This window comes from Lepidochelys kempii, chromosome 10 (assembly GCF_965140265.1).
Source record: "Lepidochelys kempii isolate rLepKem1 chromosome 10, rLepKem1.hap2, whole genome shotgun sequence".
In the NCBI taxonomy this organism is placed as follows: domain Eukaryota; kingdom Metazoa; phylum Chordata; order Testudines; family Cheloniidae; genus Lepidochelys; species Lepidochelys kempii.
Genome location: NC_133265.1, coordinates 47574997 through 47596263, shown reverse-complemented (window position 1 = coordinate 47596263; position 21267 = coordinate 47574997). Strand labels below are relative to the sequence as shown.

Below are 21267 nucleotides of genomic sequence, written 5' to 3'. Positions count from 1 at the left end.
TTTAGTGCATAATAAGGTTGGACACAACGCACTCATGAGGTATAGACAAATGGACTGTGCTCACAGATTCTAATGTTTTGTTTTTCATTTAGTAGATACAGTTGGAAAGAAGATTGTGAGATTTACTTAACAATATTCATATTTTTAATAGGCATGAAACACTCCCAGTTGTGTGGTCAAGGAATCTAAATGCCACTGTTTGCAAGATAACAAAATACCTGCACCTCTCAGAATGGAAGTTGGGCCTACGATGCATCACTGTGGCTTAAGATTTTGTCATAGTAAAATTATGCGTAATTCACAGCACAATCACAGTAAAAACAGATAGTTTCACGCTATGGTCAGAGCAACTCTGTGGACCCTGCTGCTGTTTGCTTTGATATAGTCCTCTTTGGAACAGGTCTAGATCAAAGCTAACGAACTGTTAATCTGTGGCAACAAGGTCCACATAAATGGCAAAATTCACAGTTCTGTGCCAGTGATGATCACTGTGACATAATCATATCTTTATAGCCCCGCCTTTCGGAATTGGCTGGACACACGTAGAACATAAAACTCAAGACAGAGTGAGGAATCTCCAGACAAAAAGATAGAGAATGGGGGTTGCAGATTTGTGAGGAATTTAACTGTGTGAATACTTTATAGCCAATGAACTGTTGCTATTTTGAAGTAACACCCCCGTCACCCTACCTGCCAGCCAAAAAGCTACATTGGCATCCGATTTGCCATTGGAAATGCTGACTCCACCAATGGGCCAGAGCAGATTGTAATCTCATATTGGTGAGAATCTACTGTGAATCCTTTGATTTCATTGGAGTTTCTCCAGAGTTAGAGCAGTATCTAAACTCTTGGCACCATTCGGCTAGCAGTCACAGGTTAAGTACAAACAATAATTAAATCAAGGTACCGTATTCTGCACAGCTTCTGTCATCGGTGGCAGCCATACTGATGCATTCTGTGTCATTTTACTGAGGATCAGTCACATTCATAGATTTTGGGCATGTAATAGAGAGGAGGGTTGGCTAAAGCTGTATGTTTGTGTTACTGCGTGTTTTAATAGGTTGCCTTTCTTACTATGAATACAGAAGGCGAAATAATCACTGTTAATGTCTACATTCTCAACCAGGGGACTAACAGACCACAAGGTTTGGTAGAATACATTTTAGACTAGCTATAATTAATTGCACAATATTCAAAATCTGATTAAGTATATAATAGGCTCAGTGAAGGCTTCCTTTCCTCCATAAGATATATACATTTTTATCATACCTTTATTTCACAGCCTTGTCAAAAGACAACTGGCTGCTGCAGAATTATTTAAGTTGCATCCTTAAAAAGGAAACTTCTTTATTCTTGGTTGGCTTTGCTGGAAAAAAATCATTCCTATCGGCATAATTCTTGCATATATATTTCATATACAGACATTATTAGACAGCTAAGAGAAGGGATTTTGATGGCCTGAAAAGCAGGGCAACTAGAAAACAAATAAGCTGTGGAATGTTGAGTCACTAAATTACAGGACCACCACTTGTCTGCTGCTACAGGTTTAAGACTTTGGGGAGCATTGATCAGGGAAGAAAGGAGATACTTGATCAAAGGGGCCTGATTAGATTAAATGTGAACTAATTTCCGATTATGGTTTGGTGAAAATCTGGCCTCCCTACTTAAAGTGCTTTCAAAGTCTAAAATGTCTCTCTCTAAAAATAAGCATATTTCACCCCTATTCCTTCCCAGTAACATCCATTGCCTCGGAGTCAAAATATTTTTCTTTTAACCGCCAGGGCTATAAATTCCACCCAGGATCTGAAATTGAAGTTGTTGTTTTCTTCTGCATTTTATATCAGCAAATGTGACAGTGCAAATTTAGTTGACCACTGCACCGACAATGTGCAAGACGTCTGAATCCAACTTGCTCTCCCCTAGCTGCATGGGGTTTTCAGGGCCAACAGGAGCAAACACTTAGACATTAAAGTTGGGATTAGCAAGCAAGCCTGATCCCAATGAATTTCAAGGGAAGTTGGGTACTTCACTCCCTTAGCTTCTGGTTTTCAAAGGAGCCTAAAACCAGCAGATGACTTGATAATTTGAAGGGCCAAATCCTGGTCACACTACTTACATAAGCAATACCATTGAAGCAATGTTTCTAGTAACAAGATTTGGCCCTTACTATGCCAAAGAGTAGATCTGTTGAAAAACACTGCACCAATTTTACAATCACTTTTCCCACCTGAACACCTTAAAAATATAGGGCTTGGAGTGTGGAACTCAGACCAGAGCTTTTGGAATGTACCAAAGTTTCACACTAAAGGGAAGGTCCACTACAATTCAAACAGGGCAAACTCCCAATACTGCCTTGGGGCCCTTGCTGTACAGTTACACACCAATACTGTCTTCCTCACAAAACATCGAAGAATAAATGATTACAACACCATGTATTAGGAGAACCTGTTGTCTCTGAACCTAGGAGGGACGATATGGACTGGGAGCCCCTCCTGGCTTCAGAGAATTTAAGTGCCAAATCAGCTAGTAACTTGCTACAATAAAAATAATTCCTGGGATTGGATGAACTGGTACCAGTCCTCGCTAGAGACAGCCACTACTAGCCACACATTAGCAACTGGAAGTATTAGCCACTGGAACTCCCAAGTTGTTAGGGATCTTCAGTTTTGCTCTTGACATTTTGGTAAGCTTGTTGGGGTTTTATTTTTTTTGCTGATGTTATTACATACACCTATCACCACAGTAATTTAAAAATCACCACCGTACACTACTTCACAGGGGAACACAAGCACACAGTTACTACCACACAGCATGAGCGTCCTGCAGGTCAACTCACAGCTTCTTCAAAATGAGAAAAGAGAATCAGAAAAAAGAAAAAGAAAAAAGAAACCAACCCTGTTCTAGAGTAAATGGAAAAAATCAAGTATCTTACACTTCCCTTATTGAAATGCTTACACAGAACTGGCTCAGCAGTATTCTCCCTCTCCTCTCCCCACCTCCCCTCCCCACCCCACCTCAGGACAGAGTCTTCTGCTCACATCTCATTGGAATAGGTGTAGTTAGGAGTGGCAGAATACTGTGTTTCGTGCTGCATCGTGGCCCCTTGTGCAGCTCCGACTGCCGCGTTGTGCGCTGCCTGTTGTACATGCGGGTTCTTCCAAGCTCCCGTGGTCCACTCTTCCTGTGCTTTGCTGAAACTCCCTCCACTGCCCCGGTAAAATTTATGCACCTGTTTATTTAGGCAGGGTAGAGAGAAAAGAAATCACTGATTCACAGAGGCGAGCCCCCAACTATTGTTTTTAATTGTCTGGCTCACCTGACAGAACCTAACACAAAGTGTCCAATCCCGAGAGGTGCTGAGCACTGGCAGCTCCCATTGACTTCATGGGCAGTTGTAGGTGCTCAACCCCTCAGGATCAGGACCGAAACCGACAGATGTTGGAACGACAGCCCTGGAGATGGGGACGCTCCACACAACAGCCCTGGCGGTGCAACTCTTCTCACCAAAGAGGCTCAACCCTGGCCTAATGGGACCCACTCTGATGGGTGAAAGCAGTTCGTCCTCCATCTCCATTTAGTTTTTGCGCTCTACCATAGACGGCCAACAAGAGAAGCAAATTGACCAATTGGGACGGTAGTTCATGATGTGGGTGACTGTTCACTGGAAACCGTAATGAGACAATCAACTCAGTGCACATATGCCACCGATCAATCACCTGAAGGTAACTATGTTTGGTCACTATAGATTGGAACAGAAAACCTACCCTATTACAAGTCTTCCCCAGAGTCATTCAGTCCCCTCTATATCTATATTCCTAAGGCAGGAAACAGGATAGAACGAAAGTTGCATTTCATCAGACACCTTTCACAAACACCTACCTCATTTTCTAACCTCAAGAGCTCCCGCCCATCTTGCTAACCTCAGAAAACTCATGTCTGTGCTTTGGGGGATTAGAGAAGTTGTAATTAAGACTGAGCAACCCACACATCAAAGACAGGAAAAAAATAACGTGAAGGCTTTAAAAATCTCGTTCCTAGCTCTAAAACATAAAGATCACCATCAAGGAACCAATCACAGGGCAGCAGACCTCTGTAAGTGAGAATGAAGTTCAGGAACAGGAGAAACGGGAAGTTTGGGGCTTTAATGAAGACTTGAGTTTGGTTTATTTTAGATTCTTGCTAAACTTTTTAAAAATGCTAAAAATTTCTTACCAAACGTAAGAATTTCCCAAGGGAGCCCAAGCTATGCAAGCAACATTCCTATTTAAGTTATTCTTGCCCAGCTTCTAGGACGAACTGAGCAATAAGAGTTCTTGTCTGTTTTTTTTTTTAAATTCAGCAGCCCACAACCTGCATCTTGCCAGAGCCTAAGGAAACTCAAATATCAGGGGTCAAGTCCTGTCCTAGATCTGACAGCACTAGATTTGGAGAAGTTCTAAGTTTGGCAAAAACAGTTGTTTCAGCCCTAAATGCTACAGTGGCACCAGAAATTGTGAACAAAGGGTTGCTCCTAACAGACCAAAGGATGGAAAGTACCCAGTGGAGCTCTCTCTAGAAACACCATGAAGCAATGAACATCCCAGCTTGACCTCCTCCCCAGAAGGCCACCCAGAAAATGTCACAATTTCGGGTCTCTAATCCAGCACTCATACCATACTGAGGGCAATGAAGGAGAAGACTGCCACGACTGTAAACATGATGGTGGGGATAAGCATCACCACAGCTGCACCCACACTGGTCCCAAAGAAGGATATTGCTGCGATCCAGCCACTGCAGGGAGATGAAAAAGGGCTCTGGTTAAACAATGGCATTGTTGCAGCCATGCATATCCAGTAGCTATGTTTTTTTACCCATTGGCTTTGTATGCTGCAAGTGGCAAACCTCACTCTAAAATGATTCTTCTCCCAAACTCTTCAGTATCTTGGATGACCCTTTCCCTGGCTGACAAAAGATAATGCTAAGCCATTCCTGAAACCAGCAAGCACTTAAAAAGGACCACCCCAAAGCCTCCTAAAAGAACTAGATAAGTTCATGGAGGATAGGTCCATCACTGGCAATTATCCGGGATGGGCAGGGATGGTGTCCCTAGTCTCTGTTTGTCAGAAGCTGGAAATGGGCAACAGGGAATGGATCACTTGATGTTACCTGTTCTGTTCATTGCCTCTGGGGCACCTGGCATTGGCCACTGTCAGAAGACAGGATACTGGGCTAGGTGGACCTTTGGTCTGACCCAGTATGGCCGTTCTTATGTTCTACCTCCTTCCTCAGCCACATCACATCCTTCATCACCCTTCTCCTCCCACTCCACTAATGCACTCCTTCCCTACTCCCACTTCTACCCACTCAATGTCCTGAACTAACTGAGCCAGGGGACTCTGGAATGTTTTTGTTCCTCCATCCTAAGAGGAGTCAGGTGTGCCTAGCACCTGAAGAGAAGAAAGGTTGAATGTGACAGATTCTTGTCTTCCTTACCAGACTCCCCAGCCAGGGATCCCCACCGCCTGGATAATGCTGATCACCAGCTGGGCCATGAAGGTGAAGAAGAAAGCCATGAAGCTGAAAGAACTGTCTGTCCTATAAGAGAAACAACTTATCGCCATCCTCCTCCTCACTGCTACCCATGTCTCAATCGGTACTCCAGCTGCACTCCAAATGGCAGCAAGGAAGCACTCGTCACCCTGAACACCCAGTATCTCTGCCACCAGCTCAGCTAAACAATCCCTTTTATTCCAGCAGAGATTTTTTTTCCCCATGATGTGATGGATGAGAATGGGGATGGATGGTCCAGTGCGAACAAGAGCTGCCCTCAAAGAATAGTCAGGATAGTGACATCACAGCATAAGGAAGGAGAAAGGAAAATGTGAGGGGCTCAAGCTGGGCAAACAGGCTTCTCTGACCTTTAAGTTATGGCAGCAGGTAGATCAGGTAGAGGGGGTCTGAAAGGTGGTAAGAGTTTCACATTCAGCCACGTGAAGCAGTCTGTGCTAACTCAGAGGGCAGAGCTTCCCCAAGGCTCTATGGGTACGTCTACACAGGGACAAAAAACCCGTGACTGTCCTGACTCGGGCTTGCAGCGCTTCTGGGCTGAAAAATCTGCTGCGTAGGCATTTGGGCTCAGGCTGCAGCCAAAGCTCTGGAACCCTGTGAGGGGTGGATAGTCCAGCTGGGGCCCTAACATCCACACAGCAATTTTAAACCCCATAGCCTGAGCTCCATGAGCCTGAATCAGTTGACCTGGGCCTGCTGCAGCCATGCTCAGGTCTTTTATCCCTGTGTAGACGTACCCTATTTAGCTACATACATAGCCCTAATTACCATATTATTAGAGCACCTCATAGTTAGCAGATTTATCCTCAACAACCTTGTGAAGCAGTGAAGTATTATCCCCATTTTGCAGCTAGGAAATGGACAAAGTCACACCAGTCTGTGTCTGACTGGGGAATTGAACCCAGCTCTCCTGAATCCATGTGCAGTGCCCTATCCACTGGACCATCCTTCCTCCTCGCAAGCAGGGTGGACAAAAAGAAATCAGTGATTTAAAAAAAATAAATAAAATCTTTTTTTTATTTTGTTATTTAAATTAAAAATAAACCTGTTTAAAATGAAATTGGCTAAGGACTAAAGTTATTATAAGCTCTTAAAACAATAAAAAATAACTAAGCTAAATCCATAAGCCTGTATCAAAAACTGAGTTAAAGGCTGTTTTTCTGTATTAAGAAAGAATCAGGGGGACATCATCTAGCTTTTGAGGTCAAGCTTTATAAATATGGCACAGTAGATCATGTACTGTATTAACGGCTTGTTTTGTTTAATAAAGTAATTTAATATGCTGTTCCGAGTGTTAAATTCAGTTCCAGTTACCATCACAATGCAGCTTGACACAAATCAAGAGCAAAAAGTAAATTATCTGGCAAATATGCAATATACCATTTACCATTTTCTAAGATACTAAAATGTACAATGAATAAGAATCTGAAAATATTAAGCTATATAACTGCTTAAATACACGTATATAGTTATAGCATACCCTCCTAGGTAGCAAAAAAGATGTACCAAAACTAATGTAAAGGTTCTATTTAGTTGTAAGTGAACATGTTTTAATGGTTATACCAACCAATGAGAATGCACCTCTCTTTAGAAAATGACTGAAGTACAAATGGAAAAGTTGATTAAAATGATTAACTCAATGCTTTCCACTTGGTGATTTAAAATCGCATTGATTTAAATCAGTCCATCCTGCTCTCAAGTAGGGAACTAATGAAGCATTCAGCAAGCTGCAGGGGACTGCTAGAATGGTGTATTTTACATTTGGTGATGCGTGGATTGCTCTAATCTGCACACATAACCAATACAAATACATGCTATCCACCCCCAAAAGGTTTGTAAAAGGAGCCTCTAGTAGAAAGAAAATATTCACCACCAAAAAAAAAAAATGTCAGATCTCCCCTGCAAGCTGGGGCTGCAGAGAACTGAGTTTCTGGAGCCAGTGTGTTCTCTACTACAAAGAGAGGTCCACAGAGCCATATCTCTTGAGGTAAAGGGATAGTTGGATACCCAACAACTAGTGTAAACTGCCACAGCTCCATTGACTTCAATGGACCTTTGCAGCTTTACACCAGCTGAGGATCTGTCTTCAGGTTTCCTGCGAATGAATCTAGTGTCAGGAAAAAGGAACTTGAAAGAACCTCAACTTCCAATACCTCTTCCCTCACACTTTTGCATCGTGGCCCAATGAGACCTGAAAGTCAAAGAATGAACCTTAGAATTAAAGGCCCTGATTCAGCAAGATACACAAGCATGTTCCTACTTTCTGTTGACTTCACCGGAACAAATCACATGCTTAAAATTAAGCGGGAGCTTAAGTACATTGCTAAATCAGAGTCAGAGAAGGAGCTGTTTAGCTGCTCCCTCCTCTTTCTCTCGGGACTGAAGAACCCTTTGGTTATTGACTCAATGCAGAGGATCCTAGAGTCAGAGAAGCGTGCTGTAAATGCTAGGATTGCTGGAACCCTGTAGTTCTTAGCTGGAACGAGGGGGCTGTGATGTTAGGAAGAAGCACTTGCAACTCATCTAAATATTGACCTATCTTCCCATCTCCAGTTCTAGTATCAGAGAAGGGCTCTCAGAGTTTCTCTGATCCCCAAGGCATTTCTCTTTAGGAGCCTCCACATTCTGCAGCAAAAGCACAAAGTCTGTCAACTTGACAGAAACAGAGCTGGAATGTATCCATTCATTATGCACTGTGCCTGTGGACTCTAGTTCAAGTTACCATGTGATAGAACACAGCATTCAAAGTTTTCTGTTCACATATACTTCCCAATCTCCCATGACTCACTATCAAGAACTCCACTCAGAGAGAAAATATATATTTGATATATTAGTCTTTATGGAGAGCTGAGATCTTAATCCTGAAATCCAAGTTTTCAAGGTAGGAAAGTAAAGTTAAAGGTGGGAAGGGAAGGGAAGGATTCCCAAATAGAGGTGACCAAGTCTAAGCATTGGTTATTCATGAGAAGAAAGGAGAAAGACATTGAGAAGCTGTGCCCAGCTGTGACCACTTACTTGAAGGCTTTGTAAATAGGTCTAAACCAGCAGACATAGGAGCAGGGTGTAAAGAGCAGGAGCCAGAGAATTGCCAGTCCAAAATTAACAGCTGCACCGCCTCCAATCAGCCATGCGAGGCAGCCAATCAGATTCACTGCCAAGGTGATGCTGTTCACTGCAAACATATACATACAGACACACAGAGGGAGCAAAGTAGCACACTGCAAGAAAGTAAGCTGTGACTGAAGGGGCCCTTCAGATGGCTACGTCCATGGGGTTCAGAAATGTTCAGGCAGGTTTAATCAAAGGGTGGGATTTTGTCTTCAGTTTTATTCTTCTTCTCCCGTCTATAATTGTCACAGTTACTACACCCAACAGGCTCCCTGGAGCAATGGTTCCAAGCTAGCCGGAGCAGGCTGGCATCTATGAACCTTGGCCCAATTGTGGGTTCCCTGCATACGTCACCCATTACAGGAGGTGAGAGTCTGGGCGTGGTGGAAAAGTACAATCATCTACGAGTTGGAGTAACTGAAACACAATTATCTTCTCTCTTGCCACCAAAGGATGATAATGAGAGAAGTAAAGGAAGCTCCTCACTTGCCACCAGCAATGGCTTCTAAAGGGAGTGAGCTGCCAGGCGAGTTGGACCAAGCAGCCAAGCTGCCTTTCCCAGGACAAATCTGCTTGAGCCATTGGACACCAACTGACTGATTCTGAGAACTGAAGTCACAAGTTCCTGGCTGGTCTATGGCACATCCAGATCAGTTCAACAGGAAAAATATTTCTCCAATAAGATACTAGGACGCTAAGTGATACAGGCCTACTACAATGAAGGGAACCCTACCAGAGACTAGACAATGCAGAGGAGAATCTGTCATCTGCATTCCTGTGCCTCAGAACTTCAGGATGAATCTTTGTTTCAATCAAAATTAACACCCTCCCACCAACCAATGTAATGGAGCAGCCAGCTGGTATGCTTCGCTGTACAAGATGAAAATGTTCAGCCAACCCAGTGATCTGACTGGCAGGACATCCACATGTGCATTACATCATGCAGCACTCAAGGACATCCCCTCACTGTCTGAGGCCCCCCCAGCTTTTTTTTTTTTTTTTTCCTTCTTCCAGGGGATGGTTTGGACTCCTTTCTGACACGTCTTCTCCCCAGGAAACAGGCTCACCTAAAGGGTCTCCTTGGACAGCACGTTAATAGAAACAATCTCAACAAGTTCAACAGAGATGTGGTGTTTGTGCTTTTGCTTTTCAAGGCTTGAGAACAAAAAGGGGCCTATTAAATACAAGTGTAATGAGTGCAGCCAAATCAGGGATGGGGCATCAAAGTGACTGCACATCACCCTCCCGGCACCCAGCAAAATACACTTAACAGAATAATTTGTCAATTTCACTATAACAGCCTCCCTGAATGAGGAAGGGGAAAGCCAGCACAGCTCCAGACTCCTAGCAGGACACAGAACCAAAGCTGAAAACTGAGCAAGGCAGCAGGGTGGGAAGTCCATTGGAGGAGATAGATGTATGAGTTAAAAGCACAAGCACCCAGTCCCTTTGGTGCTGATTCAGCTCCTTCTAACCTGCACTTGGAGCACACACCACTCCCCAGGGAAGGCTGCTTCAGTGCAACACTCCATTTTGCTTTCAATGTTCAGAGAGAACACCTGATAAGGAACAGGGGTCATCTTAAAGGCAGGGGCTGCCCGGCGCCCGCTCCCACAGACCCTGTATGTGTCATCCAATCACCCAGTAGTATCCCCCCCGCAAGGAGGAGGATGGAAATGTTCATTAACAGCTGCTCCTCTCCCTGCTTCCATCCCACCCCATCTCAGAACTTCTACCTAAAAAAATCATCTGCACTGTTCTGGTTTACATAGCAGCAAACTCAACAGTAAAGCTTCAGAAACAGCATGGGTGTGGGGAGGGAAGGGAGGGACACAGATGGAACAATCTTTGATCTCATTTAAAAAAGGGTAGTGACTTCAGTCACTAGGACTGTCACCGCTACCCAGAAGTCCTCAATTTAGGCACAGGTTAGGTGGAGTAGCCATGCAAGCTTCTTCGCCAGGAGTGCTGTAACCTCAACCTGGAGGGATTTCCTCTGGGAACAAGTTTAGTTTCCAAGGGCCATTCAATCCTTGGCTTCTCCACTGGGCTAGCCAGTAAAGGGGCCAAATCATGCCAAATGCAGAGGTGGTTTCTCAGAAGTGGATTTCTGATTAAACAACATTTCCTGCATACCCCAATTTGTTCGGGCAGTTGTGACACTGACTCTCAGCATTGGCCGGGTTTCCTAAGCTCCACACCAGGCTTCAGAAGGGGGAAAAAAACACACCTGAAGGAAGAGCAGCCCAAAGGGGGTGTAAAACCTATTTTCTTCCCCTCATAGGGAAGCCTGCCACTCTGTCTGCTTTACTTGTCCACAGGTCAAACTAGTAGATGGTCCCTATCCAAGGGAAATCTATTCCAGCTGCCAGCTAGTTGCATCAGTGGCATTAGGAACTACCCAAGGGACCACAGCTTGGTGGAGAGCACATCACACAGCAGCTGCAGAAGGGGTAGGTGAGGTTTGGCTCTGAGGAAAGCCTCAAGCACCTGCACCTTGGGGAGCAGGGTACTGCAGAGGTTATACTTTTTGGCTGGGTGAAAGAGACCGCACTTTGCATCAGTGGCCCTGTACACATTAATTTAAAGTGGCATTTCAGCTTCAGAGGCAGCCATGCTGCTTTGGGCTGGATGTGGAATTTGCAAACTGGGAAATGGGGGAGTAGTGACCTAAAACACCGGGCTAGAGGACAGCTCCATGGCTTCCACCTCAATCTGGCTCAAATTCCTGACTCAGGAGGGCCCTGGCAGGAGTCTGGGTGGTGAAAAAAAAAAGAGGCTCTCCATTTGCAGAAACCTTGCATGGGTTTTTTTGGCAGAGAAGGGAGCATCCAAGCACAGATATCGCTGCAATATAAAACTCAGATGTGTGCTGGCATTTCCCAAGTGATGAGCTCTCTGGCTGAGGGAGCCTGACAGGGAGAAAATCAGAGCAGTAAATCCTTCAGCAAAGAGAAGCTTGTTGGCTGATCTGTTCCACCTCAGGGCAGGCTCTGTGAGGGAGCAGAGTTCATGAGTGGTCTATGGTTTGTGACATGCACATGATCACCTAGAGCAGGGGCGGGCAAACTTTTTTGGCCTGAGGGCCACATCAGGTTTCCGAAATTGTATGGAGGGCCGGTTAGGGGAGGCTGTACCCGCTCCCATCCAACCCCACCCTGCTTCTTGCCCCCTGACAGCCCCACCGGGACTCCTGCCCCATCCAACTCCCTTTGTCCCCTGATGGCCCCCCCGGGACTCCTGCCCCATGCACACACACCCCCCACTCCCTGTCCCCTGACCAACCCTGGAACCCCTGCCCCTGACTGCCCCTAGCCGCCCCATCCAACCTCTCCTCTCCTTCCTGACTGCCACCCTGGGATGCCTGCCCCATCCAACCACCCCTGTTCACAACCCCTGCCCTCTGACTGCCCTGACCCCTATCCACCCCCCCACCCACTGACCACCACCTGGAACTCCCCTGCCCTCTATCCAATCCCCTCCCTGCTCCCTGACCGCGCTGCCCAGAGCGCCAGGACAGGCAGCCACACTGCCCAGCTGGAGCCAGCCAAGCCGCCGCACAGCATAGGGCTGCTGCTAGAGCACTGCGCCGCTGGCTCAGGCTGCGGGGCAGGAGAAACAGCAAGGGAGGGGCTGGGGGCTAGCCTCCTGGGCCAGGCGCCGAGCAGGAGGGTCCCGCAGGCCAGATGTGGCCCGTGGGAATAGTTTGCCCACCTCTGACCTAGAGGGTTGGGGAGGACTCCCTGAGACGAGTTCTATGACTGGCGCCAGCAGAGTTAAAGCTAGAGATGAGCTCAAGCCTTTCAGAAAACCAGATCCCAATGGGAACCCAAACACTGTGACTGGGGCCTCTTTATAATGGCCCAGCCCAGAACCCCACTCCCCAGATACGGAGAAGCTGAGATTTGGAGCTGAATGTCAGGACCCAGATCCCATCACTAGTTTAAACCTCTTCAGAAATATGCAAGAGGCAAAAAGTCCCTAGACTCTGGGGCAGGATGATGATTCCCTTAGTGCCACTCTGTTCTTTACACTAACACTTCTAGAGAAGAGCATTCAGAGAAGCAGGCATGTGCATTTCTCTCTCGACCCATCTGATCCTTTCCCCTCCCGCAGACACAGGGTGCCTGCCCCAGGGATGACTCACACATCCAGAGGTAGTAAAGGCGCTTGGCCATGGTGCGATGCTGTGGTGGAATGTCATCATCAAAATCCTGGTAGAAACATGGCTTCAAGGGGATGAATCTTGGAAGCGGAGGAAAATTGTTCACCTTTTCTATGACAAGAGATAAAATATGTATCACTGAACAGAACCCAAAGCAAGTCTCCGTTCCTCCAAACTGATCTGATGTTGCTGATTGGTTAAAGTGCTGATCTAACCTGAGCAGTGACTTTGAAAGTGGCCTAGTGGGATTACGTGTTTGTGTCTCACCGATTTCCAGATCAGATTTGCTCAGTTTATAAGTAAAAAAAGATGATTTCCCCTCATTGCCAGCCTTGCAACTCAGCCTGAGCTCTGACAGTCCAGCTGGGCTCTTTCTTTCCACACACAATCACCAGGAATAAAGATCATGCAGACCAAATTATACCCTTTGTGACACATGAGCCCACTGAAGCCAATATGTTACCTTCGTTAAAGCACTAAGCCCTTTAATAGAAAAAACAGTTCTACAAGAACCAGCAGAGATTTTCCTTACCTGCCATGGTGTCTGTCCGTCTCTACTCCGCAGCTAAGTTAGTGAACAGCTCGCACCTCTGCCAAAACTGGAAGAAATCAAAAGACAGTAACGACATTAAGGAAACAGACACTGAGAACAACAGGAAATAATGTTTCCTCTACGTTCAACCACCTCCCAGGATTTACTCTGTTACCGGAAGTTCAAATGTCCTAACACCATAATCCTTCCCCACCATCCCACCGATTCAAGCCTGGGGAAATTCATGTAGTCTCTTGGCATTTCTCCAATGTAGATCCTCTCCAAATTAAGGGAGTATATTGAATCCTCTCCGGCCTCCTCCTCTCCCCCTCCAAAAACCGCAACAACAACAAAACAACTGGCTTCGCTGCAACAGTACCTGGGATGATCCTCAGACAGAAAGATCCCTGTTACCTTCAATCAACATGAAAATAACCCCCAGTACAGTACCCCTTTACAGAAATAACTGGCTCCCAGGGACAGTGCTATAATAAGGCATGGTTGAATTTCCCATTGTTTATGCTATATTTTGTGTGTGTGTGTGTGTGTGTATATATATCCCTTCATTTTCGATTTTTATTTAATTTTTCCTCGGAATTTATCTGTGTTTATTATTACAACAGCAAAAACAGGTGCAAAAAACTTAATTTTTCTAGGCAAATATCGGGGTTTATTTTGGTTGATGGAAGGACGGGGGGAAAGTATTCAGTAGATTAATGCTTTGATTAACAGAATTCAGTGTGGTTTGCTGCAGAACTAAAACAAAACTCAAAACAGAATGCCACCTCTGAGTTTAAGAAAACAATATCTCTCTAATCCCCAAACAGTTTACTGTTGCAGACTTAGAACTATTAGCCTATAAATATTTACATTTAATAATTGCGCCACACCATTTGAGGCACATATACTCAACTTCATCCTTTTCTCCAGTTTGTTTTTTTAAACTTTCAAACATGTCCTTGAGTTCTGAAATGTATTCTGATACAGATTTTTGTGTGTCACCATTTTAGTGTGTCAGATCTTTACAACATTATCTGCTAACAGCTTGAAATGTGTACATGGTAGGCATGAGATTCATCAGTTTGTTCAGGTGTGCATGCACTTCAGAGCTTGTGTGCGTGCCTGTTTGTTTATTGTGTTCATCTTCTAGACTAACACACAGCCTTCCTTCAACAGGCAGCTTTGCATATATACGCAGACTAATACATTATCATAATACATATATCTCATTCATATATCGTAATACATATATCTCATTCAATATATTGTATGTTTTCCTAAAAAACAAGTTATTTTTTATATATTTGAATGATCCAAAAGTAGGGTGAAAATCAAAAATACTTTTTGTAAAACCTGGGATTTTTGGGGGGTAAAAAACGGGTAAACTGTAAATGAAGGGGCTTATATATTAGACACACGTCTCTACAGTATTTATGCATATACGCAGATCTATTGTTCACCCCTGGGAAAGCCATTAGTGTAGCCCACTGGCTACAAAGGCCTAAAACACGTATTCCAACTAAAGTGCTGGCTGCAGCCAGAAGAGTAAAAGCAGATTCAGCAATGTGGGGCAGGGAGAGGCTTAGGCCTGGTCTACACTAGCCCGGTAAATCAATCTAATTTATGCAACTTCAGTTACATACTGAAGTAACTGAAGTCGACGTAATTAGATCCATTTATCGCAGTGGCTTCACTGCACTGTGTTAACGGGAAAGCGTCTCCTGTTGACTTCCCTTGTGTTTCTCAGGGAGGTGGAATACACAAATCGATGGGAGAGTGCTTTCCCATCGATTTAGCGTGTCTTCACCAGACCCTTCATCAATTGCAGCAGTGTGGATCTACCGATAAGTGTAGACGCCCTCCTACTCAAGTGGCCTATATCCACCTGTAGTCTATTCCAAGGACAGACAATCAGGCTGGAGAGCAGGACAGAGACACATTCAAAACACCGAGCCTACCACTCTCTAATCCATGGGAGTAGTCCAGTGAAGCACCAGGGAGCACATTGTTCAGTGTTTGCTAGAAGCTGGGAATGGGTGACAGGGGATGGATCACTTGATGATTACCTGAGCTGTTCATTCCCTCAGGGGCACCTGGCATTGGCCACTGTCAGAACACAGGATACTGGGCTTGACGGATCTTTGGTCTAACCTAGTGTGGCCATTATTATAGCTCTCTGGGAACAACCAGCTCAGCTCTTGTAGCTTGTCATGGAGTCACCGGGCAATGCTCTGGAACTACTCCATACGAAGCCAGTCAGGACTCTGGGGGAGCATGCCTCCTCTCTGTGAGCATACTGTCTCCAGGACAAGAAGCTTACACAGCTTTGATCTTCCTGAGTCTGACCTCGGAGCATTCAGCATCTCCTTCCACACCTTGCGCTTCCCACAGCGAGGCCGCACAGGCAGGGCTCCTGGAGAAGCCAGTGGGTCCTGCACCCCAATTCCGCAGTTAGACGTGACTCTCAGCCAGCCAGTAAAACAGAAGGTTTATTAGACAACAGGAACATGGTCCAAAACAGAGCTTGTAGGTACAGGAAACAGGAGCCCTAAGTCAGGTCCATCTTGGGGCCAAGGAGGCCAGAGCCCCACCTGGGCCCCCCTCCATTTCCCCAGCCAGCTCCATACTGAAACTCTCCAGCTCCTCCTCTGGCTTTTGTCTCTTTCCTGGGCCAGGAGGCCATCTGATCTCTTTGTTCTCCAACACCTTCAGTTGGCACCTTGCAGGGGAGGGGCCCAGGCCATCAGTTGCCAGGAGACAGGGTGTCGGCCATTCTCTGTGCAGACAGCATCACACTGTCCCTCTAGGGCTCTGCAACAATCACACAGCTTATCCCCCCCGCCAAGATACTTAAGAACTGCACAGGGGAAACTGAGGCATCCATACAATATTCAGAGAAAACATTATGAATATTCCCACTTCATCACATCGCTACACAACAATCACAAGTTTGGGTTTGTATTTTCCTAGAGACGGGTAAGAATCAAAGCCCAGACTGTGAGTAGTTTGAAATCCTGATCCAGGGACATGCTGTGGCATAGGATATCACCAGAATAAGACAATGAGCAGTGGAAAGCAACACAAAGTTGTATCATCCTCAACTTACTTGCATTCAGAAATTAAAGTGCTTGGGAACGTTTTTGCTTTATAAAGTGCACCAAGTTCTGGGCACATGCAGAGTTTAAAAAACAATACACCGTAAAATAAATGAATAAATCTCAAATGCCTTACACTAGGCCCTGAAGGTCAGCAGACTTGGGCTTGGTTAGAGCAACTGGGGGAGGAGGTGGGGAAGGAGGAAAAGGAATGAGAATTCTAGAGTCAAGGGCCATCCACTTAGAACACTGTGTCCCCAGGCGTTTAAAGGTATGGGCTGACTGCTCAAGGACCCATAGTGACCTCCGCTACTACTGCTGTGCATAGGGAAGGAAAGTCTCTCTCAGGAAATTAGATTAATAGAGCTACAGGTACACACAGGGTATTAGAAATTAGTATAAGCACCATGAACCGCACCCAGAAGGCAGAGCATTTGTCAGAACACCGGTTTAATATACACACACCAAGGTTGCCAAATAGGTCAGTCGCCACATGGAGCACGTGTCTGCTGAAGTTGTAGAGCTCTGAACTAACTGCATCACAGCTCAAATAGTCTAGCTCCCACAACGTCCTCATATGTACACTGAGAAAGAAATGGGAGCACACAGACCCTTGACTAGAACCCCACTTAAGCCTGCACATGAGCCCACAAGACAGGTAAGCCATTGCTTCAAAACACCTTCTGGGATCCTTCCAGAGAGGAAAACCAGAAGCACTCAAGAGCGGTACTATCCACCCAAACATGGCTTTCAGTCAGCTAAACAAAACCTCACAGATAATGGTACCAAAGGCTGCAGGCAAATCTAAAAGAAGCAGGATAAAAACCTGCCCTTTGACCATCATTAGGCAGAGTTTGCTCACCAACTAGGCTGCAGTAGTGTCAATTGCATGTCACACTACCCAACCCAAAAGCCAGATTGAAAGGGATCAAGGAAATCTAAGGGACTCCAGGTGATACCAAAGCTGCACTAGCGAGATTCTTAATTGTAGCAGAGGCCTAACCACTACTCACTCGAGTTACACTGACACCTTGCCCTCTCACAGGGAGGCATATTCTCAATAACAGACCTGGTACCTGTTTGATTTCACTAACAATGAGGGACATATGTTCATCTTGTAGGTCTCTGTCTGAAGCTCTCCCAGCGTATCTCCTTGGTGAGCTTCAAAGTGATAGTGCTTAAATGCTATAAAAAACCCCATAAATAGATATGTACAAATAGCACCTTATTATTAAGTCCTTGTACCAATGACAAGCTGGACCTAAATTTTGCAGCAAGACAGCTTCATTAACATTTGTAAAAAAGTGAGGTTTCATTGAATTAAGTATGGAAATAAATAAGTCAGTTCCGCAGCTCCCGTATTATTTGGATAAGAAGCTCAATTGGATACCATCTCCACGTTTTAAATTTTTACCATGCTGTAGATTTTTGAATCTACAAGAAGAGGTAGACAGAAGAAGAGATGGACTGACAACATAAAAGAGTGGACAGCAATGGACTGCGCGGAGACTGAAGCACTGACACACAATCGTCAGGAGTGGAGACAATTGGTTGATTGCTCATCAGTGATGGTGCCCCAACGACCGATGTGGTTACTGGAGTGATGATGAGATTTTTGCATAGAAAACAGAAGAGCATCACAGAATGTGCCAGGGGAAAGTGAAGTCCTGATAGCTGGTGCTTTTGGCACCCAGGAGGATGCAAAAGAAAGTCTGGCATTGGGGATCACACACACTGCTTTGGCATTTCTGCCAAGATGAGTAGCTGAGGCCTCTGACTGCATGTGCCCAAAACACAAGACACACTGGGCCTGATTTTTAAAAATAGATGAGCACACGTAGCTCCACTTGGAGACAGTGGGAGTCGGCGCTACTCAGCAATTCCAAAAGATCAGCCCCAAGGGTGCTCAAGTTAAGTGCCCCATCACTGATGCACAGAAAATTAGCAAACATTTACAAAAACCCTAGCACACAAATCTGTAAAGCCCCTTTAGCGATCAAACCCAAGTATGGGGCTTAAACTGACACTAAGTCACTTTCACATAAACAAAGTCACCCAACACAACCATACAAACCCAGTCTATTGTCCCCTTCACCTGCACATCTAGTACAGCTATTAAGTTCATGCTCGGACAGTCAGCTTGCTGAATATTCTAGTCCCTCTGTTATTATTTGTGGTAAAAGTGCAGATGAGACAGGGTCATTTTCACCAATGGGGCCTATCTAGCCCTCCATGCGCACAGACAAGGCCCATTAGGTTAACTAAGAGTGATGAAAAGTTAAACAAATACACGACACATATTTGGGACAATATCCTAGCCCTCCTGGAGCCAATGGACATTTTGCCATTGACTTTAATTGGACCACCATTTGGCCTTCATAAAAAAAAGTAACGGACATTTTCTCTTTATGAAGTGAAATTCCCACTACTGCCTGCAGATCAGTTGCATGTGGGCTCCACATTCTCAACATCAGGGCCCGGTTTTTCTGTATAGACAATACTATACACAAAAAAGCACTCTGTGAATCTATCCTAAACATTTATCTGACATGGCTAACACCTCCAGCTCCCTAAAATGTGACATACTGGGTGGTAATAGGGCTTACACTAATTCACACTTTCCCCTTGATAGAGAAACACATACAAGTGAGAAAAAGGACCATAAAAATATGCAGGTACAATATCTTCTCCCACAACCCTGCCATTCATCTTCAGGGAGGACTGTGGTGGAGATTTCACTGGAATATTCAACTCCTCTCTCTCCTGCAATAGGGAGGTCTGTGGTGAGAGTCACTGGGATATTAACCCACCTCCCACATGCAGTAGGCACAGAGTCCCAGTGTATTTCACCCGGGGAGCATTAATTCACCCGCCTACCACTTTAGGAAGGAATTTTCTCTTGCATTGTAATTGGAGCTGGAATCAAGACACAAGACTCACATCTGGTTAGCCTGAATGCCTTAGCATGCTGGGGCACTGATCTAGGGTTTTGGTTCAGCACATTATAAAGATGGACAAAATACAAATCCAAGTTCCAATTTCAAAACACCGCACAACATCAGCAAAGTAGGTTTCCTCCACTTGGGCTCATCTTTCATTGCAATACACAGGACAGTTACTCACTGCATGTTAATAAACAAGCCAGTTGGGCATTCCACTGATTAGGTCACTGTGCAGAAGGCAATCAGGCCTTCCAAAAAAAAATCCCTGCACACTGAGAGAGAGCTATTAAGTGGTGGAAGGCCCCTTCGCATGTGCACACACACCCACAGAGGGGGACAGAAGGCCCCTTTGCATACACACACCTGCAAGGGTATTTTTGTTCGTTTGCATGTATGTGGACTTGCACACACGCACAAGAGGAGTGGTGGGTGGCCCCTTTGCATGCAAGCACACGCAAGGAAGGGAGACCCTGCCGAACACACACACACACACACACAGGGGAAATGGACGGCCCGTTCGCATGCGTGCTGGTGCACACACACACAGGGGGGTGGGCGGCATATTGGCAGACACGCTCCCGCACGGACTGGGGACTGCACGGCCCCTTCTGGGTGCCTGCATGCAGATGGGCTGGGGGGGCACAAGACACCCCCCCCGGGCACGGACGCGCACCCACGGGTGGGGGGGCGCAAGGCCCCTTGGCACTGGCGCGCACCGACGGGTAGGGGGGTGCAGGGCCCCTTGGCACGCGCATACTGGCAGCGGCACAGGGGCAGCCCCAGCCCGGCCGAGCCCCGCAATGCTCGGCCAGCGGGGCTGGAGCCGCCGGGGCCCGGCTGACGTCACGGCGAGGCTGACAGGGCCCGCGGGACTCACCTCCCTGCAGCGCCCGTGCAGTGCAGAGCGTCAGGCCCCGCAGCCCTTCCCCGTCCCGGGCAGGAAGCTCCGGTTCCGCGCCCCACAGCTGCCGCCGCCTCCTGCCGCAGCGACCGCGGCTCGCGCCTGGCTCCGCCCACTCACGCGCCCACCCCCGCCAGGGGCGGGGCCCGCAACTCTCGCGAGACCCAGAGCAGCCCGGCGGCCGCTGTCCAGGGTCCTGAGCCCGGTGGCGGCGCGGAGTCCGATCCCCACAGCCCGGGCTGGCTCCGGCGGCGCCCAGCGCGAGGGGAAGGGGGCGCAGGGGGGACCAGGCTCTAATCTCCGAGGCGGGAGGGTCCCCCAGGCGCTAGGGCACAGGGGGTACCGGGCTCTAAGGGGGGCAGAGGTGACCAGGCTCTGAGGAGGGTGGGGTGCCCCAGGCTCCAGGGGGGAGAGGGTACTGGGCTCGGGGGGGGGCCAGGAGGGACCAGGCTCTGAGGGGGGGAGGCCCAGGCTCTGAGGGGCCGGGGGTACTGGACTCTGAGGGGGGCAGAGGTGACCAGGCTCTGAGGAGGGTGGGGTGCCCCAGGCTCCAGGGGGGAGAGGGTACTGGGCTCGGGGGGGGCCAGGAGGGACCAGGCTCTGAGGGGGGGAGGCCCAGGCTCTGAGGGGCCGGGGGTACTGGACTCTGAGGGGGGCAGAGGTGACCAGGCTCTGAGGAGGGTGGGGTGCCCCAGGCTCCAGGGGGGAGAGGGTACTGGGCTCGGGGGGGGGGGCCAGGAGGGACCAGGCTCTGAGGGGGGGAGGCCCAGGCTCTGAGGGGCCGGGGGTACTGGACTCTGAGGGGGGCAGAGGTGACCAGGCTCTGAGGAGGGTGGGGTGCCCCAGGCTCCAGGGGGGAGAGGGTACTGGGCTCGGGGGGGGCCAGGAGGGACCAGGCTCTGAGGGGGGGAGGCCCAGGCTCTGAGGGGCCGGGGGTACTGGACTCTGAGGGGGGCAGAGGTGACCAGGCTCTGAGG

General features: G+C 47.2%; 1 protein-coding gene across 4 annotated transcripts in view; it reads right to left on the bottom strand.

Moving 5' to 3' along the window:
• SCAMP5 (secretory carrier membrane protein 5) overlaps positions 1-20405 on the bottom strand; it is a 65868-nt gene extending 45463 nt beyond the window's left edge. For 3 of the 4 annotated variants that reach the window (XM_073363313.1, XM_073363311.1, XM_073363310.1), the window contains exons 1-7: positions 20267-20405; positions 13353-13419; positions 12803-12931; positions 8563-8719; positions 5473-5574; positions 4653-4770; positions 3039-3229 (exon numbers count right to left, since the gene is read on the bottom strand). In XM_073363313.1, coding sequence (XP_073219414.1) covers positions 3039-3229; positions 4653-4770; positions 5473-5574; positions 8563-8719; positions 12803-12931; positions 13353-13359 — 704 coding nt within the window. In that variant the 5' untranslated portion in view covers positions 13360-13419; positions 20267-20405. The remainder of the gene's footprint in view (positions 1-3038; positions 3230-4652; positions 4771-5472; positions 5575-8562; positions 8720-12802; positions 12932-13352; positions 13420-20266) is intronic. The other variant, XM_073363312.1, reaches the window with a different exon arrangement.
• Between the last annotated feature and the right edge of the window lie 862 nt (positions 20406-21267).